Source organism: Penicillium vulpinum (assembly GCF_028829585.1).
Source record: "Penicillium vulpinum strain IBT 29486 chromosome Unknown utg000003l_segment0_segment0, whole genome shotgun sequence".
Classification (NCBI taxonomy): domain Eukaryota; kingdom Fungi; phylum Ascomycota; class Eurotiomycetes; order Eurotiales; family Aspergillaceae; genus Penicillium; species Penicillium vulpinum.
The window spans coordinates 1-26,885 of NW_026643243.1; the positions used below are offsets into that span (position 1 = coordinate 1).

The 26,885-nt window shown below is 45.7% G+C and overlaps 7 protein-coding genes across 7 annotated transcripts; 3 read left to right on the plus strand and 4 right to left on the minus strand.

The window, feature by feature from the left end:
• Positions 1 to 4,701: 4,701 nt before the first annotated feature.
• N7479_005109 (uncharacterized protein) lies at positions 4,702 to 5,414 on the minus strand (the record flags this gene model as incomplete). The annotated part of the gene is made up of 2 exons (XM_057252806.1): positions 4,702 to 4,812; positions 5,169 to 5,414. The coding sequence occupies 2 exons, from the start codon at positions 5,412 to 5,414 to the stop codon at positions 4,702 to 4,704; spliced, it is 357 nt and encodes a 118-aa protein (XP_057106668.1).
• A 1,743-nt stretch (positions 5,415 to 7,157) lies between these two features.
• N7479_005110 (2-oxoglutarate-dependent dioxygenase) lies at positions 7,158 to 8,335 on the minus strand (the record flags this gene model as incomplete). The annotated part of the gene is made up of 3 exons (XM_057252807.1): positions 7,158 to 7,862; positions 7,909 to 7,966; positions 8,022 to 8,335. 3 exons carry the CDS (start codon positions 8,333 to 8,335, stop codon positions 7,158 to 7,160), a joined length of 1,077 nt encoding a protein of 358 aa, XP_057106669.1.
• An 845-nt stretch (positions 8,336 to 9,180) lies between these two features.
• On the plus strand, positions 9,181 to 17,264 carry fgnA (polyketide synthase fgnA; the record flags this gene model as incomplete). The annotated part of the gene is made up of 11 exons (XM_057252808.1): positions 9,181 to 9,845; positions 9,904 to 10,324; positions 10,373 to 10,586; positions 10,640 to 10,752; positions 10,800 to 11,232; positions 11,287 to 11,736; positions 11,797 to 14,948; positions 15,006 to 15,374; positions 15,431 to 15,771; positions 15,829 to 16,303; positions 16,374 to 17,264. 11 exons carry the CDS (start codon positions 9,181 to 9,183, stop codon positions 17,262 to 17,264), a joined length of 7,524 nt encoding a protein of 2,507 aa, XP_057106670.1.
• Positions 17,265 to 17,748: 484 nt separating this feature from the next.
• N7479_005112 (GMC family oxidoreductase) lies at positions 17,749 to 20,002 on the minus strand (the record flags this gene model as incomplete). Its single annotated transcript, XM_057252809.1, has 8 exons — positions 17,749 to 17,795; positions 17,859 to 17,996; positions 18,069 to 18,494; positions 18,554 to 18,701; positions 18,763 to 19,435; positions 19,498 to 19,550; positions 19,612 to 19,809; positions 19,880 to 20,002. 8 exons carry the CDS (start codon positions 20,000 to 20,002, stop codon positions 17,749 to 17,751), a joined length of 1,806 nt encoding a protein of 601 aa, XP_057106671.1.
• An 831-nt stretch (positions 20,003 to 20,833) lies between these two features.
• N7479_005113 (Short-chain dehydrogenase/reductase SDR) lies at positions 20,834 to 21,659 on the plus strand (the record flags this gene model as incomplete). Its single annotated transcript, XM_057252810.1, has 2 exons — positions 20,834 to 20,870; positions 20,941 to 21,659. The coding sequence occupies 2 exons, from the start codon at positions 20,834 to 20,836 to the stop codon at positions 21,657 to 21,659; spliced, it is 756 nt and encodes a 251-aa protein (XP_057106672.1).
• A 1,766-nt stretch (positions 21,660 to 23,425) lies between these two features.
• N7479_005114 (uncharacterized protein) lies at positions 23,426 to 24,070 on the plus strand (the record flags this gene model as incomplete). The annotated part of the gene is made up of 1 exon (XM_057252811.1): positions 23,426 to 24,070. One exon carries the CDS (start codon positions 23,426 to 23,428, stop codon positions 24,068 to 24,070), a length of 645 nt encoding a protein of 214 aa, XP_057106673.1.
• Positions 24,071 to 25,568: 1,498 nt separating this feature from the next.
• Positions 25,569 to 26,362, minus strand: N7479_005115 (HNH endonuclease family protein; the record flags this gene model as incomplete). The annotated part of the gene is made up of 4 exons (XM_057252812.1): positions 25,569 to 25,681; positions 25,736 to 25,874; positions 25,932 to 26,103; positions 26,163 to 26,362. 4 exons carry the CDS (start codon positions 26,360 to 26,362, stop codon positions 25,569 to 25,571), a joined length of 624 nt encoding a protein of 207 aa, XP_057106674.1.
• Between the last annotated feature and the right edge of the window lie 523 nt (positions 26,363 to 26,885).

Genomic DNA, 26,885 nt, shown 5'->3' on the forward strand with positions numbered 1-26,885 from the left:
ACCCTAAACCCTAAACCCTAAACCCTAAACCCTAAACCCTAAACCCTAAACCCTAAACCCTAAACCCTAAAGGATTTTGAGCAATATTAGAGAAATATATCCTGGTTCAATTATTTGATTTATTCTCTATTTTTTCTAGAAGAGCGCTGTAAGTAAAATACTTAATATTGTAAGCAAAAAATATATTAATTATACAGTTATACGCTAGAAGTCTGTTTGTCTGGTTTACACTATATTAGGGCCCCAATAGGTTACCTAATAGGTTTTGGGTTATAAGCTATAACCCAAAACCTATCGTTGGGTCGAAGCAATAGACCCAAAACCTATTTTAGGTTAGGTTGGGTTAGGTTGGGTCCGGGTTAGAGTGGGTTATGCCGAAGTCTAGATATAAAGACTGTCTAGATATTCCGAAGCGTGAAGGGATACACAATTGTTTAATATAGGTATATCACGATGATCCAGCAGCCGGTCGTTTCGGCTGTGCAAGAACAGAGGATCTGCTGAAGAGACAATTAGACTTCCGCACGACCCAGTTTGGGTCGAAGGTCTCGACCCAGAACCCAACCCAGTCTGGGTCTGGGTCGAAACCTCATAACCTAGGCCCAACCCAGACCCAGTGACTGGGGCCCCAGAAAACCCAGTATAGCCCTAGTTCGACCCAGTTTCTGCATAAATTATAGCATAAATATTTAAATAACATACTGTCATTTTCCCCTATTATAGTTTCTACATCGAAATGCTACACTCTCTACCAATAAGGGAAAGGAAATTTTAAGAAATTACCTCGTTCTTCAAAGCAATATATCTGGTTCAAGATTAATTACTTCTTCAAATACTTTATTTCATATAGAAAGGTGGTATATATTGGCTGCTGGTTTTCTTAAGCGTACGATAGCATTCTATTTAAAATACAAAGTATACCCTAAGTTATAGATATATATATTCAATATACATCAATATAATATATATTTTCATCTATAGAGTAAAATAATTTTTGAATTCATTTATTTCTCTTCTTCTGTTTAATTTTAGAGCTTATATAACTATAGATAGATATCTAGTAAACCTTTATATTCAAAACTACTTACTACCTCTTAATCTACTTGGTATATACGACTTAAAGGGAGGGTAGGAAGAAATATTTTGAGAAGGATTAATGGAACTAGGGTAGGAATTGGGGTTTGACTAGGGTTTTACTAGGTTTACTGGGTTCTTACCGGGTTAAATAGGTTCTTACTAGGTTCTTACTGGGTTAAATAGGTTATAACTAGGTCTTGACTGGGTTATCTCAGGGGTATTTCTTTAGACCTATATAATTTTAGTATAATAGACCAATCAATAAGAGTAGGATGATTTACTATATTTAATATATCAATATTCCTAGACACTTCTACAACTTTAGTGTATTTCTTCCTTTGTACGTTAAAGAATTTCTCCCCTTATATCCCTTTGTATATATTATATATCATTCTTATATTATATCTCAAAGCCAACTTTCCGACTTTATATCGTCGCTCTATAGTGGTAATCTTGACGATCTCTTATATATTTTAACTGGATAAGTCACACCATCCGTAAGTCAACACACAATCGACTTAAACTTCCGAAGACCAGATGATCCCCTCCTAATCCCCCCTTTATTGAAACGCGTTGGACCCAACCGTAGGAAAGGGTTTATTCTATACGATACAATATCATATAACGATTTTGTGGACTGGTAGTTAGAGACTAACTATAGGAGGAAAAGCAAGCTTAAATAGGATTCGAACCGCTATACAGAGATCTGGAATAGCTACTATCAGGTAGCTCAGGGTATTGATAGCGCACCAAAGGTTATATATAAGCGCTGTAGGAAGATCCTAGAGTATCCTTATACACTAAGCCCGAACAGTACAGGCAAAGCGCAGTATTATAGCATATCAACCATCTAGAAACATCGGAAAACGGCTAGTTGTTTACGGTCGGAAAAGGGGAAGAAAGCAGAGATTATAAACTTCCTACAAAGAGAGGTATATTTTATATCATAAAACTAAGTAACTATACTAATTTATTATTATTCTAGGGAGAGGTTTTAGTAAGTATACCCTTCTTACAAGAAGATTGGGAGGAGGATCTCCTCCAATTTCTTACTCTTAACCGGCTCCTATTCTATCTAATCGAGTATCTATCATTCAAACGTATTATTAATAAAGCTCGTTCCACTCTATCCCCTCCAGTGATCCTATCTACCGATACTATCCGTCGCCGATTGGGTAGTCTAGTCAAAGACCGGCAGCAGCGTATCCTTCGTACGCTACCTTCTGGCTCAAAGATATCCATTGCGCTTAACTGCTGGATATCTCTATTCTCGTAGGTATTTATAGCTATTACTAGCTATTTTATTGACAGTGATTGGGTATATCGTAAGGTACTACTTAGGTTTAAGCCGCTTTATAGTATATATACCGGCTCTTACCTAAGTAGTATTCTTATAGAAACCCTAGTGGAGCACAATATTGAAGATAAAGTATTTAGGTTAACAACAGATAATATATTAAATAACAAGACATTAGCTACTGCTCTCCAATAGGCTTTGTTAGATGATACTATTATCACCCGAATACTATATCTTACCTACGTTATCCAGCTCAGCCTAAATCAGCTTCTTACTCGGATCAAGGCAGTTCTATTAAATAAATCAGCCGAGACAAGGTAGACAGAGAAGCAGTTAAGGCTAGCCTAAGAAAATACGAAGCAAAGTCAGATCTCCTCTACACTGAATAAAGTCCGTTATCTTGCGATTTACGTCAATATAAGTCCCCAGCGCAGAGAGACCTTTTACAATCTTCAGACAACTAATATTAAGATCGTTCCAATCTAAGATATAAAGACACGATAGAATTCTACGTTCCTTATACTTCGCCGGGCAAAGAGGCTACGTGCTATCTTCTCTTTATTCTGTACAGAGTATAATTGTGAGGAGATACTACTCAGCGAGCAAGAGTGGCGTCAGATCGACTATCTTCTTTGTATCACCGAGCCCTTCTTTGATTATACAACACAGCTATCAAAGACTCGAGATATCACTGCCCACTATATATTCAAGATCTACAACAAACTATTCGATTATCTTAAGCGATTATAGGCACAGCTACACCGAAAGTGTATCCTATAGAAGAAACAGATACTAGAGGCCCTTAAAGCTGGTCGGTCTAAGCTTAATAAGTATTACTCCTAAGCTGATGATCTTCGAGGGAATATCTATACAATCAGTACAATGCTTACACCGGTGAATAAATTCAAATTCTTCCTCTCCAGTGATTGGGATCAGAAATAGCGAGATACCTATCGACTTACTTTTGAACAAGCCCTTATTCTATATCAAGCACAAGTTAGAACAAGCAGTCGTGATCTACAAAGCTATCTAACGATAGCCTATCTAAGCTCAAGGCTAGAGGAGATACTTAATAGAAGGGATATACAACCACGAGCTATTACTGATAAAATCAGTCAATATCTTGATAGCGGTAAGTAAATACAAAGAGTATATACAATAATAATACTAATATATATATAGATACTGTTTCTGTTAGGCCGCTTACTTTCTGGAAAGAGCACCAGGCTCGCTTTCCGGCCATTGCTGCCCTTACGCGAGATATACTCTTATTTCCAGCAACTGGCGCAGGAGTTAAACGCCTCTTTAATACCGCTCGAGATATTTGTTACTATCGTCGTGGTAGAATAAAGAGTGAGACTGTCGAGGTATTAATGATGTTTCTTTGTACAACGAAATTTGATATAGAGGAGCAGGAAGCAACACTTCTTGAGAAATTCTTCTCCTAGGATAAGCTTGAGGCGGTAAAAGAGGAGAGGGAAGAGAAGCTTAGTGAGATTGAGGTTGATCCAATTAGTGATACAGAGGAGCAGGAGGATAAACCGGAAGATAAACTAGGGGATACAATTGAGGTTGTAATTGAGGATAGACCAGAGGATATACCGGAGGAGAGGCCCTTACCTACAAGTGAACATAGTCGTCCTTGCTCGCTATCATTACCACCAACCTGTACACAGACACGAGCATCAGGGAGAAAACGTAAAAGCAGGGAAGATGATTTATTTGAATACCATTAGCTTGCTTGACAAAGAATCCTCAATTATACGTATCTCTTTTACCCTTTTTACAAATAAAATTAGATATAATCAAGTAAAGCAAATACTCAAAATTACCGCGAATAAATACATAAGTTATACATTTAGAATCCTTAGTATATTTATTTAGTTTATAACCCAGTTTGGGGCCCCAGACCCAGTACTGGGTTACCCAGTCCGACCCAGACCCAGTACTGGGTCGAAGGGTTCGACCCAAAACCCAACCCAGACTGGGTTGGGTCTGGGTTGGGTCTGGGTTTTACTGGGTCGTGCGGAAGACTAGAGACAATTCCACTGGATCAATATACATAGAGACGTTGAATCCTATATACAAACAATGAAAAGAAACTCTCGATCGTCACAATTATAGCTCTACTAGGGGGCGCCGAACGAGGAGCTTGTAAAGGTCGCAGATTCTGTGCCTGTTAATCGAGACACCATAGGTATAGAGGAGGATAACAAAGACGGATCCGCTTCTCGTTTGCTGTCCAGCCTAATCAGCTGCCTATGCCTTCTCCCATCATCATATGTTAGTTGCCTCTGATCTTTGACAAAGCTAACATAAAGGTATCACTAGACTAACCGGCTGCGGGTTGTGTTTGGTGTGCGATGTGGGAAGTATCTTTCGACAATTTCAATCCATCGACGGCCATGGGTATACACTGCCTTGCGAAGCATATCATCCTGTATTTCAAGTATCTAACTGTTAGTAATGCATTCAGAATCACAAGTCGCCCTGCGATCTCAACCAATGTCCCTCACCTCGTATAGTGTCCACCGAGAAGACCGATCAATAAAAGGCTTCAAAACCTCGTGCCATCTACGAGAGCATTCTGCGTTGGATTTGTGTCAGTTCCAATTTTATATAGATCTTTCAAACGGATCAGATGCTCTCTTGGCGATCCAAAACGTACGGTCTGGATTTCTTGTTTGAACAACACGGGCGATGAGCGACCATCTAGATAAGAATGATTCAGTCGGAAACTCAGGTCAACTAATACTAGAGGTTTGATTTCCAACCTAGTACCATGTATGCGTACCCCCTCCTGAAGTAAGTCATTCTCCCTCTCCGTCCAGGTGCCCTTGTTCAATGTTGGAAATAGCGAATAGACCCATCGCTTCCGGCTGTCCTTATTTGTTCGACCTGGCAATTGCGCAGCGACTCGATGCCAATCGATTGTCTCTTCATCCGCTTGATCTAATACAGAGCTTCGTAGGATTTGGTCTTCTGTCTCGGTCCAGAAATTGGTGGCTGGCAAACATGACAGCGAAGTTGGAGAAGACATGGTTGAGAGTGAGATTGTAGTATAAAGATACTTCCGAGGACTCTAAAACTCTACTCCTGTATTAGAATATATATGTGCCTGCTACCGCCATGGAAAAAAAAAAGTAATATACTACAATATTCAAATATAAGACACAGGTAATTGTCATAACACCACGATCTCACTTTTGATAACATACGATTCGGTATAATTCCCCCCAGTCTCCTGCAATGCATCTAAACATTTACCCCTATTTAATTAAAGAAAAGACCACCAATCTTCATTTGTTTCATAGAGCACTAAGCCTTTTATAGGCACTCTTTTGGGTAAGCCTGGGTACGCTCGATACTTTTAGCATAAATGAGGCACGGAAAGCCCTTAATCTACGTATATACATTATGCATGTATACATATATCTATACAGTTTCAATCCGACAAGTGCCCGTAGATGTGCAGGTGGGCCAAAAACCCCGCACTATTCGAACCATAGCTACTTCACTCAAATACCGTGAGATTGCACGTTGTGTTATTATTAAACGATTGAATGAAATAAAAAAATAAGGACAGCGTTTTAGCCCCGAACTTTTGACCATGCTGTGCAAGCAGAGTTGGTTGGTTGGGGTGATCTGCAATTGGGGTGGGTCCAGACTTTTGGAGGCCTATAACAATAATAGCTAAGCAATTTAGTTGCCTTATGCTTGTAAGATTCGCTTGTTTCTTTAGAAGTTGTCATTCCGGCTACTCGGCCCAGTACGGAGATAAGGGCTTATTTCTTGCCATGGTCAGAACAGGAAATTGCTCAAACATGACGCGCGGGCAAATGACATGTGCCCGTGCACAGATTATGCCGCATGGGGCCAAAATCCCCAGGATTCGGGCAGCCTCGTACTTATTCATACTAGAACAGGTATTTACCGCGGGGCTCTCAGAGACCTACTCCGTACTCCGTCCGGAGTCCACGTTCCTTGCTATTATTCAGGATGGAGTACAGGGTTCGAGCAGTTCTGAGTACGTGTTCGAGAGTGAGTTCCCCATTCCCCGCTCCAGCTCCACGGGATCCGAAATTCCGTCTTTCTGTTGGTCAACGGATCGAAAAGTGGATGAGAATATAGGCTGTAATCAGTAGAGCTGACTGTGGACAAAACTGCTCATCACGCTTGGTCCCCTATATAGTGGCAGCTTCCACTGTAGGTAAGTCCCAGTTCTAACCAATCCTAGGTACCAATATATGACAGCTGCCCTGACTTGTTTGTCTAATCTTTTATTAGTTATTACACCCTATGGTTTCCTACAACCCAATGCAAGGCTGCTCGCATAGCCTCATTGAATTCTTACACCTACAGAAGAGTCAACAACCAAAAAAATCGACCCACTGCGCACTGTGACCGAAATTTCAACTGGGGCCAACAAAGCAACATCAATTTATTGCCATCAAGATCCTTGCCAAATCAGATTTAGCAAAGCAAAATCAATTTATTGCTACTAAGATCCTTGCCAAACCAGACTCAGTTCTACAAACACAATTGGTACATTTACAGAGCATGAAGTACAAAAATTTGTCTTTTTATTGTACTGCCTTCTGTCCATTGGGTCGCCGTCAATTCGCACACTAAATTGAAAACCATCTTACAATTTCACAATTTCACAATTTAAACTAAAATCTGTAACAATAACATAAGCCTTGCCATGAAGGGCCTCCACATATATCGATGTGACCAAGCTTATTTGAGGTAACAGAGAGCGATTCTCCAACACAACTAAAGCTTACCTATTTTCCAACACTGTGTACACTTTATGCACTCGCTGCGCCCCCCACTCTTCACACGTCAACACCTGATCCTTCTGCTGTTTAGGAGTAAGAGGTGGGATAACAGAGCTGACGAGTGGAGTCATTTTCGTCACTAGAGCAGGGCGATATCCCAAAAGAACGCTATACTTATCCAAAGGCTGTTGAGCCCCTGGGGCTGTAATCACTCGATGAAATCCCGATTTCAAGACTCCATTCGTCAAGATAGACAGTGCATCGCCTAGGTTCACAATTACATGACCAGGTATGGGTTTAACCCACCGCCAACCTTCAAGGCTACCGCTGCCGTTTGCACCTTCACCCTGGAGCTTGCTCTCAAAGGCAGGATCCAGGATCTGAAGGCCGCCGACCCAGGTAAATAACATGGCAATGCTGACAGAGTCGCGATGAGGAGGGAAATTGGTCTGGGAGATTTGTGTTCCTTCAGGAGTACCAGGGTAGCGTAGTACGCGGAGGAAATCATTGGATGGATCTGTGAACCGGTGGAACTTCATCAAATCTCCCTTCGAAACTTGAAGCTGTCTTTCAAGAACACTAAGAAGAATATCGGAAATATTGTTGCCGTTTTGCAAAAGTGAAATAAAGAGCTCGCGATGCGGAGCCAGCCATGAAGGCAGCTGGAATCCCGATGCGGGATCGATGGCCATTTCGTAAAGGGGAACCTAAGAATTGTTAAAAAAGTGGTAGTAGAAAATTAGGATAACCCACATTGAATGCCTCACTGAATTTGGGCTCTCCGTTAGGTCCAACACTGGGGCATTTGTACCTAAAGATGAATGGCAGACTTAGCAAATCTCCTTCTATTTGGCTTGGTAGCCTACCCCATATCGAAGACGCCCAAACGGTCGCGTGCCTTATAAGCAAGCTTTTCCTCCATCGGAAGCTTGGAAAGTATAGCTTGGCCGACTTCACAAGCGTCCACACCGTCGTTCCACAGTTTTAGGCCCTGAGGATGGTCTACCAGGTTCAAATAGAAGAAGCCTGTAGACCTGCAGATACCCCAAATCTTGTCAATCTCATCTTCATCACTTTCCAAAAGCTTCCTGAGGGAGATTTGGGGGAGCTCGATGATTGGATAACCGTCAGGGAATGGTACGGTCTCAGGCACGTTCCTAGCCATGATATGGGAACCCATTCTGATATTGAACAAGATATTCCCAAGGTATGAGTGCAACTTATCACAAGGACTATAAAGCAGACTGCGATATGTGTGTGATCAGAGAAACGATTAAATATTATCAGAAACCCCCTCATTCATCATCGACCTGTCACATCCCTGCCCACCCCATACTTGTATTCCACGGGCTCGACTGCCAATCGGGATATCACGGTTCTACTGAGACATATTACATGCATTTTCGTTGCCACCATGTTCAAATCATCCAATGGCTGCATATAGGTCTACAAGTGCTCTATCAAGACCGACCACGGCCCAAGTCTGGTCCCGGCGCACAAACGTGATCATCATCGCCCCGAGGGATGGGGCGAGAGCTAATAAGCATCAGGAGCATGATGTTACCGGTTTCTCTGTAACGAGGGCAGCGGCCCAGTGTGGATTTGTCCGAAGGAATCACAGAGGGAATCTCTCTTGCAATCTCCAGGCCACCATTGGGAAATACTCGTAATATATAACCAGATTGTCCCAACGAACTGTTTGCGTGGCTAAAAACAATTAATGATAGTAAAGGTGACAGGGGTTGAACCTTAGGTTTCCGAGCCACATTGAGTTTAGAGATCGTCCCAGATATGGAGTGAGATTGACAATGGTCCGAGTCTGGTCCTGCAGCGGGTAAATCTCAGCGATTTTTGGGGGTACTAGAGATCCTAATTGCAGGATATGTACGGAGTAATGAGGAATATAATTGTAAGCATCTCCGGTGTGAGAAGCGAGCTATCAACAGAATCTCTCGCATTCAACGATATTGCGTTCATATATCACTTAGGATCTGGCGTACGGGGACACCCTCATATCTCAAGAAAATGGCTCCATCTATTGTGGAAAATGTGAGAAAAGTCCCGGCAGTTGGGGTAAGCGGCTATCCTTTCAAGCTCGAGAATACCTCGGTATCCATGGAGCACGAAGCAAAACATCAAATTTCAAATGGAGCTGTCCCCAATGGAATCAACAGAATTGACCCAAAGTCGAGGTTTGAGCCAAAGCCGATCGCAATTTGCGGAATCGCCATGCGTCTTCCAGGCGGGGTTCACGACAGCGATGCGTTTTGGGACGTTCTTATAAACGGAAAGGACACGAGAGGCCCAATCCCGCAAGACCGATACAACGCACAAGGGTTCACAGATCGAGCTGGCCACAAGGGAGCGATCAAGACGCAGTTCGGCTACTTTATAGAGGACGACTTGACTGCCCTGGATACATCCTTTTTTACCCTTACCAAAACCGAGCTGGAGCGGACGGATCCTCAACAGCGTCAGCTCCTTGAGGTTGCACGAGAAGTATTGGAAAATGCTGGCGAGGCTAATTTCAGAGGAGAGTTGATCGGTTGCTATGTTGGTACCTTTGGCGAGGACTGGTTGCAGATGAGCGCCAAAGAGAACCAGCATGCAGGAGGATATATTATGACGGGACATGGCGATCTCATGCTTGCCAATCGCGTCTCTTTCGAGTATGATCTTAAAGGGCCTAGGTAAGCAAGATCATTTGGTTTGTGTTGGGTATCGGAGCTAACGGAAATTGCGCCACAGTCTGGTTGTCAAGACTGGTTGCTCTGCATCATTAGTCGGGCTTCACGAGGCATGCCGAGCCATCCAGTACGGGGACTGTAAGAGCGCCATTGTAGCGGGATCCAATCTAATCATTGGTCCCACTACCACGGCGGCTATGACCCAGGAGGGTATTCTGTCTCCAGAGGGATCTTGCAAGACATTTGACGCGAAGGCCGACGGGTTCGCCCGAGGAGAGGCCGTCAATGCAGTTTACATCAAAGGGCTCGATGATGCTATTCGCGACGGTAACCCAATTCGAGCCATCATTCGCAACACAGGCACAAACAGTGATGGGAAAAGCGAGGGGTTGATGACGCCAAATTCGAAAAGTCACGAAGCGTTGATGCGGAAAGTGTACGCTGACGCGCATCTCGACCCGGCACTGACAGGTTTCATTGAGGTAAGTCAAGGATCTTCAAGTGTTTAGAAATAAACTCACACACTTCAGTGTCACGGGACAGGAACAGCAACCGGCGATCCCCTTGAAACAACCGCGGTGGGCGAAGTGTTTGGTGCTTCGGGTGTTTACATTGGCTCGGTGAAGCCCAATGTGGGTCACTCCGAGGGCGCGTCGGGTATTACAAGTCTGATCAAAGCCGTCTTGGCACTGGAGCACGGCGTCATTCCACCCAATATCAAATTCAACACGCCGAATCCTAAGAGTGAGTCAAGCGCATTTGTCGATTTGTGAAATGCCGAGGCTGATGATTTTTAGTCCCCTTCATTGAAAAGAACTTGAAGGTTCCCACCAAGCCAACAGCCTGGCCCGAGGACCGCGAAAGAAGAATTAGCATCAATTCCTTCGGTATTGGAGGTTCCAACGCTCATGTGAGTGACATGCTCGATAGATTACTCCACAACCTAATTCTTCTTAGGTTATTCTGGATTCCGCGCAACAAGTTCAATCGCAGAACCGAGCGCGCAATGAAGGCGAAGATTGTCAAGTGGTTATCGTCTCTGCAAACACGCAGGAATCCGCTCGACAATACACCGAGCTCATTCATGAGTATATGAAGACGAACCAAAAAGCCATCAATGATTTGGCATACACATTAGCCTTTCACCGAGAACGATTGCCATTTCGCGCATACTTGATCGCCGATAAAAGATCCATTATCGAGATATCTCCGTCCGTCAAGGTCCCTGCCCATACACCAAATATAGTGATGGTATTCAGTGGACAGGGAGCACAATGGCCCCAGATGGGTCACGAGCTGATCCTATCTGACTCGCTATTTAGAGAGGACATTGAAGAAATGGATCAAATTCTTCAATCACTAAAATTCCCACCAAGTTGGTCCTTGAAAGGTAGCGTCGACCCCGAGATTTCTCATAAACCATATAATTAACGACGTAAATCAGAGGAACTACTCGAACCGGCAGAGAGGAGCAAATTAGGCCGTGCAGAGCTTGCCCAACCCTTGACGACCGCCATTCAAATCGCGATGGTCAATCGCCTGCAAAGAACCGGTATTGAACCACAATCTGTCGTCGGTCATTCCAGTGGTGAAATTGCTGCAGCCTATGCAAGTGGCGCTCTGTCATTAACGGAAGCTCTTTTGTGTGCCTACTACCGTGGCTATGTGGCCAAAGAGCATAGCAACGAGGGTGGCATGGCAGCGGTTGGCCTGGGCTCTGAGCAAGCCGCCGCCTACCTCATAGACGGAGTGGTCGTTGCATGTGACAACAGTCCTAGTAGTGTTACACTATCTGGAGACGTGGCCCCATTGCAGACTGTCCTGGAAATCATCAAGCGGGACAATCCAGATGTATTGGCACGACAGCTCAAAGTGGATATGGCGTATCATTCTCGTGAGTTTCGATATTTCTTTTTCAGCTAGGATGTTCAGATTGGGATCTAATACCTCACAGACCACATGAGCAGTATGGGGGACAAGTATAGGAAGTTTCTCGAGATTGAGATCCAACAGCAGAACTTAGTCCGCGAAAACCCTAGAGTCAAGTTTTGGTCCTCTGTGACGGGTCATATTATCGAGGATGGGCAGGAACTCGGGCCAAAATACTTCCAGTCCAACCTGACTTCCCAAGTTCGTTTCAATGCTACCATCCAGCAGATTCTGCGGCATCAGACAAACAATATCTTCTTGGAAATTGGTCCCCATTCCACCCTAGCAGGGCCGCTGCGCCAGATTTGCTCCACGCAAGGATCGGTATGTAGCTACGTTCCAACTATGCTTAGGGGCAAGAATTGTCAAGCCAGCGCTTTGGCTGCCCTTGGCCAGCTCTATCAGAATGGCATATCCATGGACGAACGCGTGGTTTTTCCGGCTGGGAGGGCACTCAAGAATCTTCCTCGTTATGCCTGGAAACACACTGGCCCATACTGGTATGAAGCTCGCGTGTCAAAGGAGTGGCGTCTTCGAGGCACTGGTCACCATGGACTGCTCGGCCTTCGCGTACCAGAAACAACCGAACTTGAACCTGTATGGAGAAACCAGCTCTCCCTTGATGACGAGCCCTGGATCGCTGACCATAAAATCGTTAATGATGTTATTTTCCCATTTGCGGGATACATATCAATGGCGGGTGAAGCTGTGCGACAGCTCACTGGAATAGAAGGAGGCTACCGCATCAAACATGCACTTGCACAATCAGCTCTGGTTCTTTCAGATAGCGCTCCCGTCGAAATTGTCACCACTCTTCGACCACTCAAGATCTCTGATTCTGCGAACTCCGAGTGGTTGGAGTTTACCATCAGCTCCTATTCTGGCTCTACCTGGATCCAGAACTGCCAAGGACAGGTCAAGGCTATCAATGACGTGACTCATAATAACAAACCCCCCGAGGGGGAACTTTCACGACAAATTTCAAGTAGTCGATGGTACCAAGCCATGTCAGATATTGGCATTGTGTACGGATCTCGATTTCAAGGTCTTTCTGAAATCGCATCTTCGACAACACAAAACCTCGCCGCAGCCAGGATCACGAGTCCTACATACAAGGAGGGTCAATTCCCCTTTCATCCTGCATCCATTGATGCCTGCCTTCAACTGCTCCTGGTGGCCATGGCCAAGGGTATAGGGAGGAACTTTGGGGAACTTTGTGTACCGACCATTATCGAAAATCTGACCATCTCCCAGAGCTCGGGAGAAATGCAAGCCATCGCCTGGAGCAATGGACACAACGATGGCGCTGTTGATTGCATGGTTGATGGCATGCCAGCGTTGCAGCTGCGTGGACTACAACTGACTTCAATGGATAACAGCGCCAACACAACTTCTTTAGAGCCACATGCTGCTGCTCGCCTTGAATGGAACCAGGACTTTGACCTTGCCGACCATTCGAAACTATTCAGTGCTCCGCAGAGTATCAAAGCAGAAACTTGGATGCAAGAAGAGATGACACTTCTTTGCATGTTGGAAACCGCAGTCCGACTTCGGCATCTAAAGGCTTGCCAGCCGCATTTCGAGCTGTTTAGAGACTGGCTCGAGATGGAGAACAAACGAGCCGCAGCTGGTACCTACCCATTACTTGGCACAGAAGCCCAGAAGTTTGTCGTGATGTCGTCCCCAACGCGGGCAAAGCTGATCAATGAGCTAGAGGAGAAACTCCTCGGGATCTCTGCCAAAGGTTCTGTGGTCATCGGCATCAAACGCATCTACGACAACTGTGAAAGGATCTTTACGGGCGAAGGCGATACCTTGGATATCCTGATGCAAGACGATGTTTTAACACATATTTACGACGCCGTGAGCTTTGGCAAAGGAGAATTCTTCCGGCTTCTCTGTCACTCTAGACCAACACTGCGTGTTCTCGAGGTTGGCGCAGGAACAGGTGGAACCACAGAGATGATTCTGAGAGAGCTGATCCGACCAGATGCAATGCCTTGCTACTCGCTCTACTCCTTCACGGATATTTCTGCCGGATTCTTCCCACAGGCAAAGGAGCGGTTTGGGTACGCTCCGAACATGGATTATCGGGTCTTCGATATCTCAAAATCGCCTATTGAGCAAGGATTCGAAGCAGGAACCTACGACATCATTGTTGCTCCGAACGTCGTTCACGCTACACCATCACTGAATGAGACCCTGGGTAACTTGCAACCTTTGCTTCGCCCTGGTGGCCTTCTTGTTTTGACAGAGCTCTGTGCCGTCGTACGAACTCCGAACTTTATCTTCGGCAACTTCTCCGGCTGGTGGCTTGGTGGGGCAGATGGGCGGCCCTATGAGCCCTACGTCTCAATCGAACGTTGGGATGATGAACTCAAGAAAGCTGGATTTAGCGGTGTCGATACTGCTATCTGCGATGCCGAAGCGCCTTATCACTACTGCGCCGCCATCGTGTCAAAGAAGCCGCCCACTGATGCACTGGAGCCAATCACATCTCGACCCGTCACTATTCTTTGCGACATGCCCGACAATGGTATTAGCAAACGTTTCATTGATGACCTTGCACTTGCAGGTGTGTCCACGACAGTCTGTCGTTTGGATGAAATACCCCCCGCAGAGCAGGAGGTCATCTCACTTCTCGACCTCGAGGGATATTTCTTCGAAGATTTGTCTTCTGAGCGCCTTGCAGCTTTCCAGAAATTTTTGAAGAGAGGCACGACAAATCGAACCATTCTTTGGGTACTCCGACCAACGCAGATGAAATGTCAAGACCCTCGCTCGGGTCAGGCCATTGGTGTTGCTCGATCTATCCGTGCCGAGTCCGCAGTGCCTTTTTACACCTTGGAGATTAGCCAAGATGAGGGAGATTTCTCGAAGCTGGTACTGGGTGTTTGGAAGAAGATCATCAATTCCAAAGACAATGAACTGCTGACTCCTGACAAAGAATATGTCGTCGACGAAGGGGTAGCCAAAGTCGGTCGTTATCAGTCTTTTTTGGTCGAAAAAGAAATATCTCAATTGCAAGTCGAAGAGGGTGTGCCGGGCATCAACTCGCTCAACATCTTAACGGCTGGTCAACTGGACACCCTGCAGTGGGTTCAAAAGCCACTCAAGCCCGAGGTGCAGAGCGGCGATGTTCTCATCGACACTCGGGCCATTGGTCTCAACTTCAAGGTAAGTCGACTGACCAACTCCCAAGACTCATGAACCGTTTCCTCACAATACGAATAGGACATCCTGTATTCAATGGGAATTTTGCGTCCTGGCAAAAGCGAAGTCCCTTTGGGTCTTGAAGTCGCCGGCGTTGTCCGGCAAATAGGTACAGATGTTAGGAATGTGTCGATTGGAGATCGTGTTCTGGCAATGCCACCATTTCCCTGCGCAAAGACCGCTGTTGCTGTTCCTTCAAATTTGGTTCAGAGGATTCCAGATAGTCTGAGCTTTGAAGACGCGGCTGCGATGCCCGTCTGCTATGCCACAGTGATCGAATCGTTGATCAATATTGGTCAACTAGAGAAGGGCCAGTCAGTTCTGATCCACTCTGCTACTGGAGGCGTGGGTCATGCTGCAATTCAGATTTGTCGAATGCTTGGGGCAGAGGTATTCATTGCAAGATTTTATGGTTCGAGGCGTGTTGAAACTGACAATGTTCACAGATTTATGCCACTGTTGGCAGTGATGTAAAGGTGGAGTATCTCATGTCAAACTTCGATGTTCCTCGCGATCATATTTTCTACTCCAAAGATGCCTCTTTTGCGACCGAGTTGATGAAAGTAACAAAAGCACGAGGCGTTGACATAGTCCTAAATTCACTGTCCGGTGAACTACTACACGCATCATGGGACTGCGTTGCAGAGTTCGGTAAGATGATCGAGCTTGGGAAGAAGGATGGCACAGAATTTGGCAAACTGCAGATGAACAACTTCTTGTTGAATCGCTCCTACTGCTGTGTGGATATGACTCATCTCGCTCAGTTGCGACCGCAGCGCGTGAAAACGTGAGTATTCATTTGTCCCCTCGCTTGACCAAAACAGATATCTGATTAGCTCCGCAGGATTCTGAAGAAACTGGTTGAGCTTTACTCGACTGGCCACATTCAACCTCTTCATCCGCTGACATCATTTGAGGCCGAAAAGGTTCAAGATGCCTTCCGTTATGTCCAAAACCGTGATCACATCGGGAAAACTGTGATCAATGTTCCGTCAGATTTCTCGATCGTTCCAAGTCTTCCCAAAGCCACCAAATTGCAATTGAACCCAGCTTCATCCTATTTACTCACTGGCGGCCTTGGGGGCCTCGGCAAGGTAATCTCGACATGGCTGGTTGAACGAGGTGCGCGCTCTCTCGTTTTCCTGTCTCGAAGCGCTGGATCACCAGAGAATCGGACTTTCCTCCGGGAACTGGAGAGCACCGGTTGCATAGTCACCATTGTGCCTGGTAAAGCAGAGTCGCCAGGCGACATCAATGCGGTAATTTCGAAGGCACCATATCCCATTCGGGGCATCATTCACCTAGCTATGGTGCTCAAGGTAAATAACCTAGCTATCCCATATTTTCCCCTTATTACGTAGCCAGGAAACTGACAGTATATGTTTTCAGGACTCTCCAATCGCTAGTATGACACATTCCGATTGGCTTGCGGCGAATACCCCCAAGGTCACCGGGGCATGGAATATTCACGAAGCGTTCAAGGAAGAAAACTCTCTTGATTTCTTCGTGCTTGCCAGCTCGCTGGTTACCGTCGTTGAGCAGCCCGGTCAAGGAAATTACAGTGCTGCTAACACGTATCTCGAAGCGTTCTGCCAGTGGCGGCGGTCCCTATTCTTGCCAGCCGCAGTCCTAAACATATGTCCCATTAACGGTGTGGGATTTGTCGCAGAAAATAAACTCGCGCGCAAGAACATGAAAGCCCAGGGTCTTTACTTCCTTGGCGAGAGTGAGCTGCTGGACTTCATGGAGTTGTCTATATTGACTTCGCGCCCCACTGCCGTGACTCAGTCAGATGATCTGAAGACAGGCTGGAAGAACCCCGGACAGATTGTAATGGGTCTGAAGTCCGAGGCAGATCTCAACGACATCAACACCCGCACAAACTGGCGCCGCGATCGCCGTATGGGGTTCTATCACAACAGTGTTGAAAAGGTTGAAAGCGACCGAGGAAGCTCGAACGAATTGAAGGAATTCTTGACTAATGTCAGTAACGACCCTGGTATATTGGAGCGCCACGAATCGACGATTTATCTGGCGACTGAGATTGGTAGCAAAATTTACAGCTTTATGCTGAAATCAGAAGAGGACTTGGATATTGCTGTCTCACTGAAGCAAATTGGTTTGGATTCTCTCATGGCTATCGAGCTCCGCCGTTGGTGGAGGTTGGCACTTGGGCTTCAAATCAGCGTCTTGGAGATTATGGCGACTGGTTCGATAGAAGCATTGGGATCGCTGGCTGCGAAACAGTTACGGGCCTTGTACTTTGCTGAGTGCAAGTAGACACGGTCTTTCTTTTGCTTGAGAGATAGATTTAGATTCAGTTTGGTTATTACTATTGGCCTTTTTGCTCTTTAGCAAAGGATTACGCAGCTTTTAGAATAGAAGAGTTCTGTTATGACGCAGTGCCCCATCAAATGCTATTTCCTATCAACCGTCCAAAAAAAGAGGTTCTCTTGCCTTGCCCCGTAAGCATTCCTTGCTGGCTTTTGAAAGACGGGTCATGTCTTCTGAGTATGTACGGAAAGCTCAGACTCTATGCCAAATGAACATTCTTTCACTATCCAGCCAAAGTACAATCTAGAGGATGGGTCTAATGTCAGATATACAAACTATCATGCAGAGATTGTTATCTGTTGTTACTTCGCTTCACATTACATCGAATTCCAGATTCACGAGCATATGTCCTTATCCGCTCAATCCCGAAATGATATTTCCGCTCTATCTGTAACCAGCCACAATTTTCTCTTCTCACGATCGAGTGATCTCAAGCAGAGCTTAAAATGTCATCCGCAAGTTTCTCTGCGAGGCCATCTGTTTCCGAAAATTGATCATTAGCGTAGGCTTGATAGCGCATCTACGGCAATTGCAACTTACAGAGTGTTCCCATAGGCTGACCTGGCGTTAGAATCGGCATGATACTGGCGTCAACGATACGAAGCCGTTGTATACTGCCCCGAACCAGACCCTTCGAGTCAACGACTGCGTCTTTTGCCTTTGAAGAGCCCATTGAGCCTTTGAAAAAATCAACAAGTGTTAGCAAGAAAGAGTCGACGCTGTCAAAAAGACCAGACTGAGGTCACGTACATGTACCAACAGCGTGATGTGATGGACTTGCAACACTCTTAATCCAATTCAATATCTGCTCATCAGTTTGTACCGAAGAACCAGGGGCTTCTTCCAGTTCAGCATTAATGTTGGATGCGCTGACAAACTGACGTGCGCGACGAAGTCCTGCAACCCCCAATTCTTGGTCACCTTTGGTGCTAAACCAATTGACATCGACCAAGGGGTAATCAGCCATGTCGGTTGTGTTAATTGTCACACTCCCTCTAGAGGATGCCTTGAGAACAACGACTCCGACAGAGAGATAGTCACCAGATGTGTTAGTGGCTGCACCTGCGACATTGAAGATGTATTCGACGTCGGGCCAATCAGAAGGGTAGGTCGAGAGGTATTTCCGAGTATCGGCGCTGATATCCAGAAAGCTACTATTGGGAAATTTCTCCCAGACTATTCAATGGAGGATTGTTAGGAGGGTAATCTTCAGGAAGAGGAGCTAGCAGTCTCACGGATATAGTTGCTGCCAAACGCCGTCAAGGGCCCCGATCTAGAATTATAAAACTCCAGATATGCTTCTGCTGCATATGTCGCATTGTTCCATAAACGATGCTGCGAGGTTGCATTGATGGGTTGGAGGGTACCATAGCCAGGGTTATCCTGTTTGTGTCCTGTTATCAGTTCGGTCAATCCCAGCTATCTCCTAGGATTTCATTCTTACCATCATGTTTTGTCCGACCCCTTCGAGGGCACTAACTACCGAAATATTCAACCTCTGCAGAGTTTCACTCGGCCCAACCCCAGAAACCATCAGCAATTGTGGTGTGTGAAATACACCCGCGGCGAGGATCACCTCCTTCCGGGCTGATAACTCATATCTCCATCCAGTCGTCTCCACGAGAACACCCACGGCGGTTTTATTTGAATCAAATAATATCTGCTGGGCCAGGGTATTTGGATACAATTGCAGATTTGAGTTGCTATCGGTTTCGATGGCTGCAACTAGGAACGATGTCTCAGCTGAGTCCCGCACCTGGGTATCTGGCGTCAACGTTGCAGGGTACTGGGCGAATCCCAAAAGGCTACCGCTTTGGATCTGACTTGTTTCCTTGAAGCCCAACTTTCGCAATCCCTTTGCAATTATATCCGAGGCAGGAATGAAATAGTTCCAAAATGAAACGCGAAGGGGGCCGCCGGATGAGCTAAAAGGCTTTGGGTCATACGACACCTGCGGGCCACCACGCAGAGTCAAATTGGGAGCTGTGAAATTGATACTCTTCATAAAATATGGCAGAAGATTATCGAAGGTAAAGCTTGGATCATCTACTTGGTCTGCCCATGTCTGATAGGCTCCCTTGGTGCTGCGATGGTACGCCATGCCATTCCGGGCAGTTCTAAGATGAACCAAGAAATTGAATCAGAATATCTCATCTCAAGATGCGAGATCACCACCTACCCTCCGCCAAATGTCTTGCCTTGGCTGTAGAGGATTGAACGGCCCCCAAGTTGCTAGCATTTAGTGAGCCACACATCTCAATGACCACGGTCTCTGAAGAACCTTTATACGTACCGCCTGGTTTGTAGTATATATCTTCCAGTCGATTGTCGGAGGGCTCTCAAGATAATCCGATTCGTAGGCCGGTATGACAGATGTGTTCCCTGCATCCACCTCGTAAAATCCACCAGCTTCGATTACTGCGACAGAGTACTTCCCACTTTCCGAGAGTCGCATAGCCGTTACTAGGCCAGTCAGACCACCTCCCACGATCTATTGATATCGGAAGTTGCGTTAGTGATACTTTCTTTGCTAGAGGAGCTGAAGAGTAAATGTAACATACGACATAGTCGAAGGTCTGGTTCTGACCTGCTAGCCCGAACGAACTGCTCCTCAATCTTGAGGTTGATTGAGTAGCCGCGAGCCCAGCAGAGAGACAAAAATACAATATATAGCCGAGCTTCATCGTAGACCTGTAGCTCGTTGGCGAAGATTAAGAGATCGTTGGGACTACCCACGAGTAGAACAGAATATGCTTTTATTGTGAGCTACACAAACTTGCATTACCTATTTATAAGTATATATTGTGAACGTAAGTAAGACGGTAACGTATGTATCAGCCATTGAAATCCTCAGGAAGACAACACCTCGTAATTGTGAGATGATTTTTAGGAGCATTACTCGTGTTCCGGAAAGAGGGTAGCTGAGCTAATTCAGGAACCAAGCCACATGAGGAACTGGAGTTTGCGCCTTGTAGGATGGTCCTGCATGGTGCAATATGAAGATCTCTTAGTTTGGGGGCCAAGCCATGCGGACTGTCTGATAGCATATGGTTTGCGATGTAAGACATAAGGCGTTGCTAGTAATAAAAAAAGGGTAAGGCGGCCCGGGACCATCCTAGGATCAACTCAAGAGCGTTTCTGGGAGGCCAGTGGATGTGTAAGAAAGAGGAGTCTGAGGTTAGTTAGTGTACGTGTATGTTGCATGCTGTTTCGGAGTTAACGGATTTAGCCGGGCAGTGCGGTCCTGCGTTGGTCCCAGTGCGGCCCATATGAAACAGCCAATAAGTTTCCTGTCTCGGTGTTGGGATCCTGTGATTTGATCTCAAGTGATAGCATATTTTTGTTTGATGTGATGAGACCTACGCCATCGGTCCGGCACATATACTTATATCCGACGGGCATCTATATTGTATAACGTGTAAACCTTCTTTTAAGCTACCACGGTCTTATTACAACCTCTGTTTGAAGTGTGAGAAACTCAGAATCCACTTCATTCTATCACTTTGTTTATCAAAATGGCAGCCGCATCTCAGAAGATCGCGCTGATTACCGGTAATCTAAGATTCATTTGATCACACCTTTCAAGTCGATATCGAAGCTAATAAGTTGGGTTATCACATAGGTGGAAACCAAGGCATTGGATATGAAACAGCCAAGAACCTCCTGCGTACCTCTGCTACCTACCATGTCATTCTTGGCAGCCGTAAATTAGCAAACGGAGAGGAAGCTGTGAAGGAGCTACAGGCCGAGACGGGTATAAAGGGAACCGTGTCAACCATTGAGCTCGATGTTACTGAGGACAAGTCTGTCGACGCCGCCGCGGAGAAGGTGGCTGCAGACTATGGCCGTCTAGATATCCTCGTCAACAATGCCGGTATAATTTCGCTAGCGAACCCGCCTTCCCGAGAGGAATACCGCAAGGTACTGAACACCAATGTTGTTGGCTCTCTCAGTATGACAGAGAGCTTCCTCAATCTGCTGCGCAAATCTAAAGAGCGCCGCCTGGTCTTCATTTCGTCCAGCGTTGGCTCAGTCTCCCAGGCCGCTGACCCGTCCTCCAAGTACTACAGCGGCAATGGCTTTGAGTACCGATCTAGCAAGGCAGCCTTGAATATGCTCATTGTGCTGTACTGGAACCGTCTGCAAAACGAAGGGTTCAAAGTCCATGGTGCGGACCCCGGTCTCTGTGGGACCAACTTCACTGGTAACGCGCAGTCGTTACTCGATCGTGGTGCTGCCACACCCGCTCAAGGTGGTGAACGTGTTGCAACCGTTATCAAGGGAGAAAAGGATGCTGATGTTGGCCGGGTGTTGGGAGAGTATGGGGTCTCTCCGTGGTAAATTGACATAGTGTCATCGAGATACTAAAAGGTCTAGCTTGTGTTCCGTTATCATTACTCAAGTCAAATGAATCGTTACTAAAAACGAATAGTCAATTCAAAATCCATGTAGTTTCAAGTCTCTAATTTGCTGCAATGACTATACCATTGATGGTCTACATATTGTAGTGGGAAACATGGTCCTCCACTACGTATTCACCCTGTCTAGATTTCCCTTCTTCCCGAGGCCTGTCAGTCTTACTATATAAGCTAGAGATAACGGAGGGTACAAGTAGCAGATAGTTACAGATTGAAGAGAGACACTCCTACACCTCTCTGACCTCGCTTCTTGGACGGGGGTCCCAATTCCCTTTATATGCGTCGGTCGGTACGCCGTGGACTTCGGAGTGCAGAATCGACCCGTATGTCTGGGGCATACAGCCTAGAACCTTCCCCGCTTCAAGATGTATATATCGATATTCCCCGTCACTCTAATGTTGACAGCATTTCTTCTCAAAAATGTTCGATGGATAAAAATAACTGGGCTATACAATTACTACTCATTATTAGAAGTGAAGAGACAAAGGATATTAGTATTGCGTCTTCGAGGGCGCGAGGGGTGTATGACTAGCTTATTAATATATTATTAGAATTGTATGGTGCCCAGGCGTCTACTAGGCGAACCTGGATCTACCCAAGGTGAGAGGCAGCATTTACACAGAAGGCTAAATGGTTTAGCTGGGCACCTGGTCACGTATTGCAAAAGCAATATTGTTGACGCCCTTGAGTAAATTATCCCAGGACAACTACAGCCCATAGTCAACGAATTATCAGACTACCTGTATGAGATGTTTGATTGATGGCTATCGTATTGACTAACAGGCATCACCTTTGAAATCAAGCTTGAGAACAAAAAGGTTCGCGAACTTCGAATCGAATTTAATCGTGCGGGGTAGAGGCAGCAACTTCGATGGACTCCACAGACATACAGACTGCCCATTGGTGCTCAATTAAGCAAAGGCTAAAGAAAACAATAGAAAATCAGGCTGGTTCAATGTACAAGACTCATGCATCTGCCTCGGGATAAAATACCTAGGTAGATTCGTCCTCTCGATTCGTAGCTGAGATAACCAGTGTTTTACTTGGCAGGCTAGCTAACGGGGTATTTTCTCCAATATCTCCTTGCACAAAGACTTGAACTAAAAGCCCACATATGTAGCCATCTGCGGAGTTACCGCTCACCTATCATTAAGCAAGAGAAAACATCAGGCTTTCTCGCTGTCCGTAATGTGGCAGATCCTGGGATGGATAGTTTTCCCCTCTCTCCCCTCTGTTCTTTCTCTCTATCTTCCTCTCTATATTCCTCTCTCTCTCCTTTTTGCTACCATGAATAGAATTCCAATACTGTGTCTCCATAGCGAGTCCCTTGTATGATTCCTAGAGGTTAATTGGACTTTGATTGATTCATTATGGAGAGGGGGCGGCGGATAAGTATTCTGAACTTATTTTTGTTTGCAGTCGGGTATAGTTTCTATAAATGAGGTGCTAGGAAGGAAAAGTTCAGCTATGTCTCAAAACCTGCTGTCTTTACCCAACCCAATTGGTCTTGTTTTGTGGAAAGACTGTCTCTGTTTAGCGAGCTTACATGCAGATGATGGCCCCACCGAGATGAGGTTACGGTCTTTCTTCTACATCTCAATATATAAAGCTCATAGAACTCCAGATATGCTCAAAATCTCCTTGTTTCTCTTCCAACTCATATCCGCCTCGGATTCATACAAAAGGAAAATGGCAACTCTTGTTTTTCTCAGTTTTGCGCTTTTGGTATGCACATCAGCGTCCCAACTCCAACCTCGCTCTATCACCCCTCCCGATGGATGTCCTATTCCCACATGGCGAGTCAACACTTTTCAATGGTATAACGGCTCGCATAGCCTAGATTGTATCCACAACGAAGCCGATATCGATGCTAGAGGGTGTCTCTGCGGTCATGGATGGTGCGAGCCCGATCCCGCGACGTGCAATGGGACCATGGTCAATTTATGCTGGACTGGAATGCCAAGCTATGAGCCATGGGGCTATGGACCGCTGGAAACACTGACCATCGACTTTGATGACGGTCTTGCTTGCCACGATGAATACATCGGATACCGCATTCATGATATGGGTTATGGCGAGACCAACTGTGGATATGCCGACCGTGGCGCTGGGCGCATTGTTGCTTTCTATGGAACCACCAACCTAGAAAGTTCCACAGGACATATGGATTACACTCTCGGTGATGGGCATGCAATGAAGTGCGAGAACGGCAGCAGCATCACCTATTTCGGTAGCACGGATTTCGAGCTGAGCTGCACACATGACGCTTTCTACAACGCCACTTGCACTGCTCCCATCTTTGAAGTCCCAGTCCTTAGCTATAAATGGGTCTAGTGATCCCAGAAGGGCTCATTATGGCCCTTCCGCGATGAGCAGGAATGCGAAGGTACCATGTATGTTGAGATGTTATCAGACCCACAGGTGTGTGGTTGAATTGAAACATTTATTTAAAACTGGATGAATTACCTGTAAGATGCTATCAATAACTCGTTTACTACTACCATGAACGTCTCTGCAGACCAGTGGACTCGATTTTTTGAAGGCTTATTCTTTTCTGATGCCTGAGGCACCCAACATGGGGCTACAAGCTAGCATCCATCATAAAGCCCCCTTCTCCTCCACACTCTCTCACTCCCTTCCCATAACACATCCAACATTATTGGATTATGATCCACATAATATTTCTCCGATATCTCTCTAAAAAGTAGAATGCCTGTCGAAGTGTGGATCCCCAGCTAAAACGGGCCCTATTCTCCAGCGCTGAAGTTATTCCTTCTCAGAATCTAGCAAAAGAGATTAGGACTTGACAAGGACGCTTAACTCATTTAGCCACAATCTGGATAAATTATCTTTAGTAAGAAGGGCAAACAGTTTCCGTCCGCAGATTTCTTTTAATTCATCACATTGTCGGAGTAAATAAATACACTGTCGAAGCCGGATTTTCCAGTCTGGGGAAACGACGAAATGGGCGCCTCGGGACCTCGGAATGCTTAAATGCTGACTCGGCTCATTTTAGAATAGAAATTTCGGAGGTAATATGACAAGATACGATCGTGATGCACCCCGATTGTACGCGAAATACCGATTACAAATGGTCATCGAAAAGGAAGTATCCTCACGGAAGAAAACCCCACATTCAAGCCACACAGTCATTTATGGGAGTCACTCTATCCATCTACAATCTAACCAATTGTTAAATCAGCGCCAGTCGCAATGCTGTCGCCTTTTCAGCTCGAGGAGCACTGTGATCTCTGCCAATACTTTGTTTTTGCTCAAAATACTCACTCCCGTCCCTGCATCTCAGCAACATCTACAAGTTGATTATTCTTGGCCTAACATACTAATCCACTCCCCATGCTCCACCTAAGCCTCCAGTTTCTATTGTGATGGCGCGACCTCATGCCACTATGTGTTGATGCCTCGGGCATTAAACCCGTCAGATGGTAGATAGATAACTGGGAGTTTGCTCGCAGATCCAAAGAAATGAACCCAAAGCCGACTCCTATACCGCGCGGAGTTGTACTTTTACTAGCACATGTGGTATAAAATCACTAACAGGCTTTATACTTGTTTCCTAGTGGTTATTTAACCCCTTTACTCTACACTTAGCAACATAGAAAGAGTTTCAGGAAGACATCAATTGTTCGAGTGCCATTCAAGAAAGCAGGTAGTTGTCAAATCCAGTAAATGTGTATCCATGGAGAGTTCATCCCGATTTACTCTCCAATCTCTAGCTACATGTTCATTTCCACTTCTATGTACAATTCCTCAAAGTATAGCTATCACGTATACTAGCCCCTTGAGGCTTGAATTTTCAAGTGTAATCCACATCTCAGCAAGTAGCTAGCATCTCAACAAGGGCAGCCTTCTCATCAGAAGTGATAGTAAGATCATAGACGGATTTCACCTTCACCCACATTTTAGCATATGTACAGTAATACGAAGCTATTTCGATGTCAGCGAGCTATAGACTGAAGGATATACATGGTTAAGACGTACCCAGTGGAGGCTTCCATTCTTCCGGGCCTTTGTCGCCCTTTGAGGAGTTCACGTTATCGGTGACTGCTAGTAGCTGGGGATTCTTGAGGTCATTGGCGAAGGCTTGACGATCTGCTGTGGTCCAACTGGACGCCCCAGACTGCCAATATTTATTGATATCTCAAGCCGTCAATTTTGTTAGATGATCCAAACTCACCTTCCACGCGTTTGATAGCGGGACGACGTGATCAATATCGACATCACTTGCAGAATTCCAGGTCGCGCCATCATATGGAGAATACCAAGATCCACTGGTAGCAGCACAGCTGGAGCTTTGGACCACGTCGGTTCCATCCCGTTTGAGGATTGTTTCGCGTGTGTTGCAATTTCTATCAGCAACAATTTGAGCTACCAATACTTCAGTATCACAGTGAGTTCATCTACTCACCCGCTAATCGTGATCCAGTGCGGAAATAAGTCACGGTCATATCCATCCTGAGATCCCTGTGCAGCAACGGTCAACCCTGACAGCTCACTCGTGGCAGTAGAGGTAGACGGGATTCCAGGTGGCGACGGGGCAGGCAATGCTCCGATTAAGAACGGCTGGAAAGCAAAGGCCAGAGCCCAGGCAGCGCGAGAGATCCCCATTATAGTTTTCTTTAATCCTACAATCAAGAGCGCAGGATAAATACAGAGTGTGTAATCCGTACTAGGTGGAATTGTAGATTTTATACTCCACGCGCTGGCTTTATCTGCCGAGTCAAGCCAAACGCTGCTCTCTGCAAAAAAAGTGCTAATCCAGTGCCGATCCATCTTCAAATAATGCATTGTAACGTCGGCTCCCGAGTCTTGGCCCGGTGCTTGGCGTTGCACGTTGATCAATAATTGGCTTCTAACTGAACAGCGCGGGAAGTGCGGGAGTTGTCGCTGATAACAGATGCACCATTGACCCCAAATTCATATAAAATAAGTCACCTGGGCCGGACAAGGGACGGGCGAGGACCCTATAGTAGAAAATTGAAACACCAGTCTCCCTGAAAGGTGACGGTGTAATTCTAATCATGGAAACGATCGTCGATGATATTCTCACTTTTTTGCAGATTATAGCTACATTGTACATGCAATGTACAACTTATAGCCCGTGGTAGGATTCAGGACAGGGAAATCAATG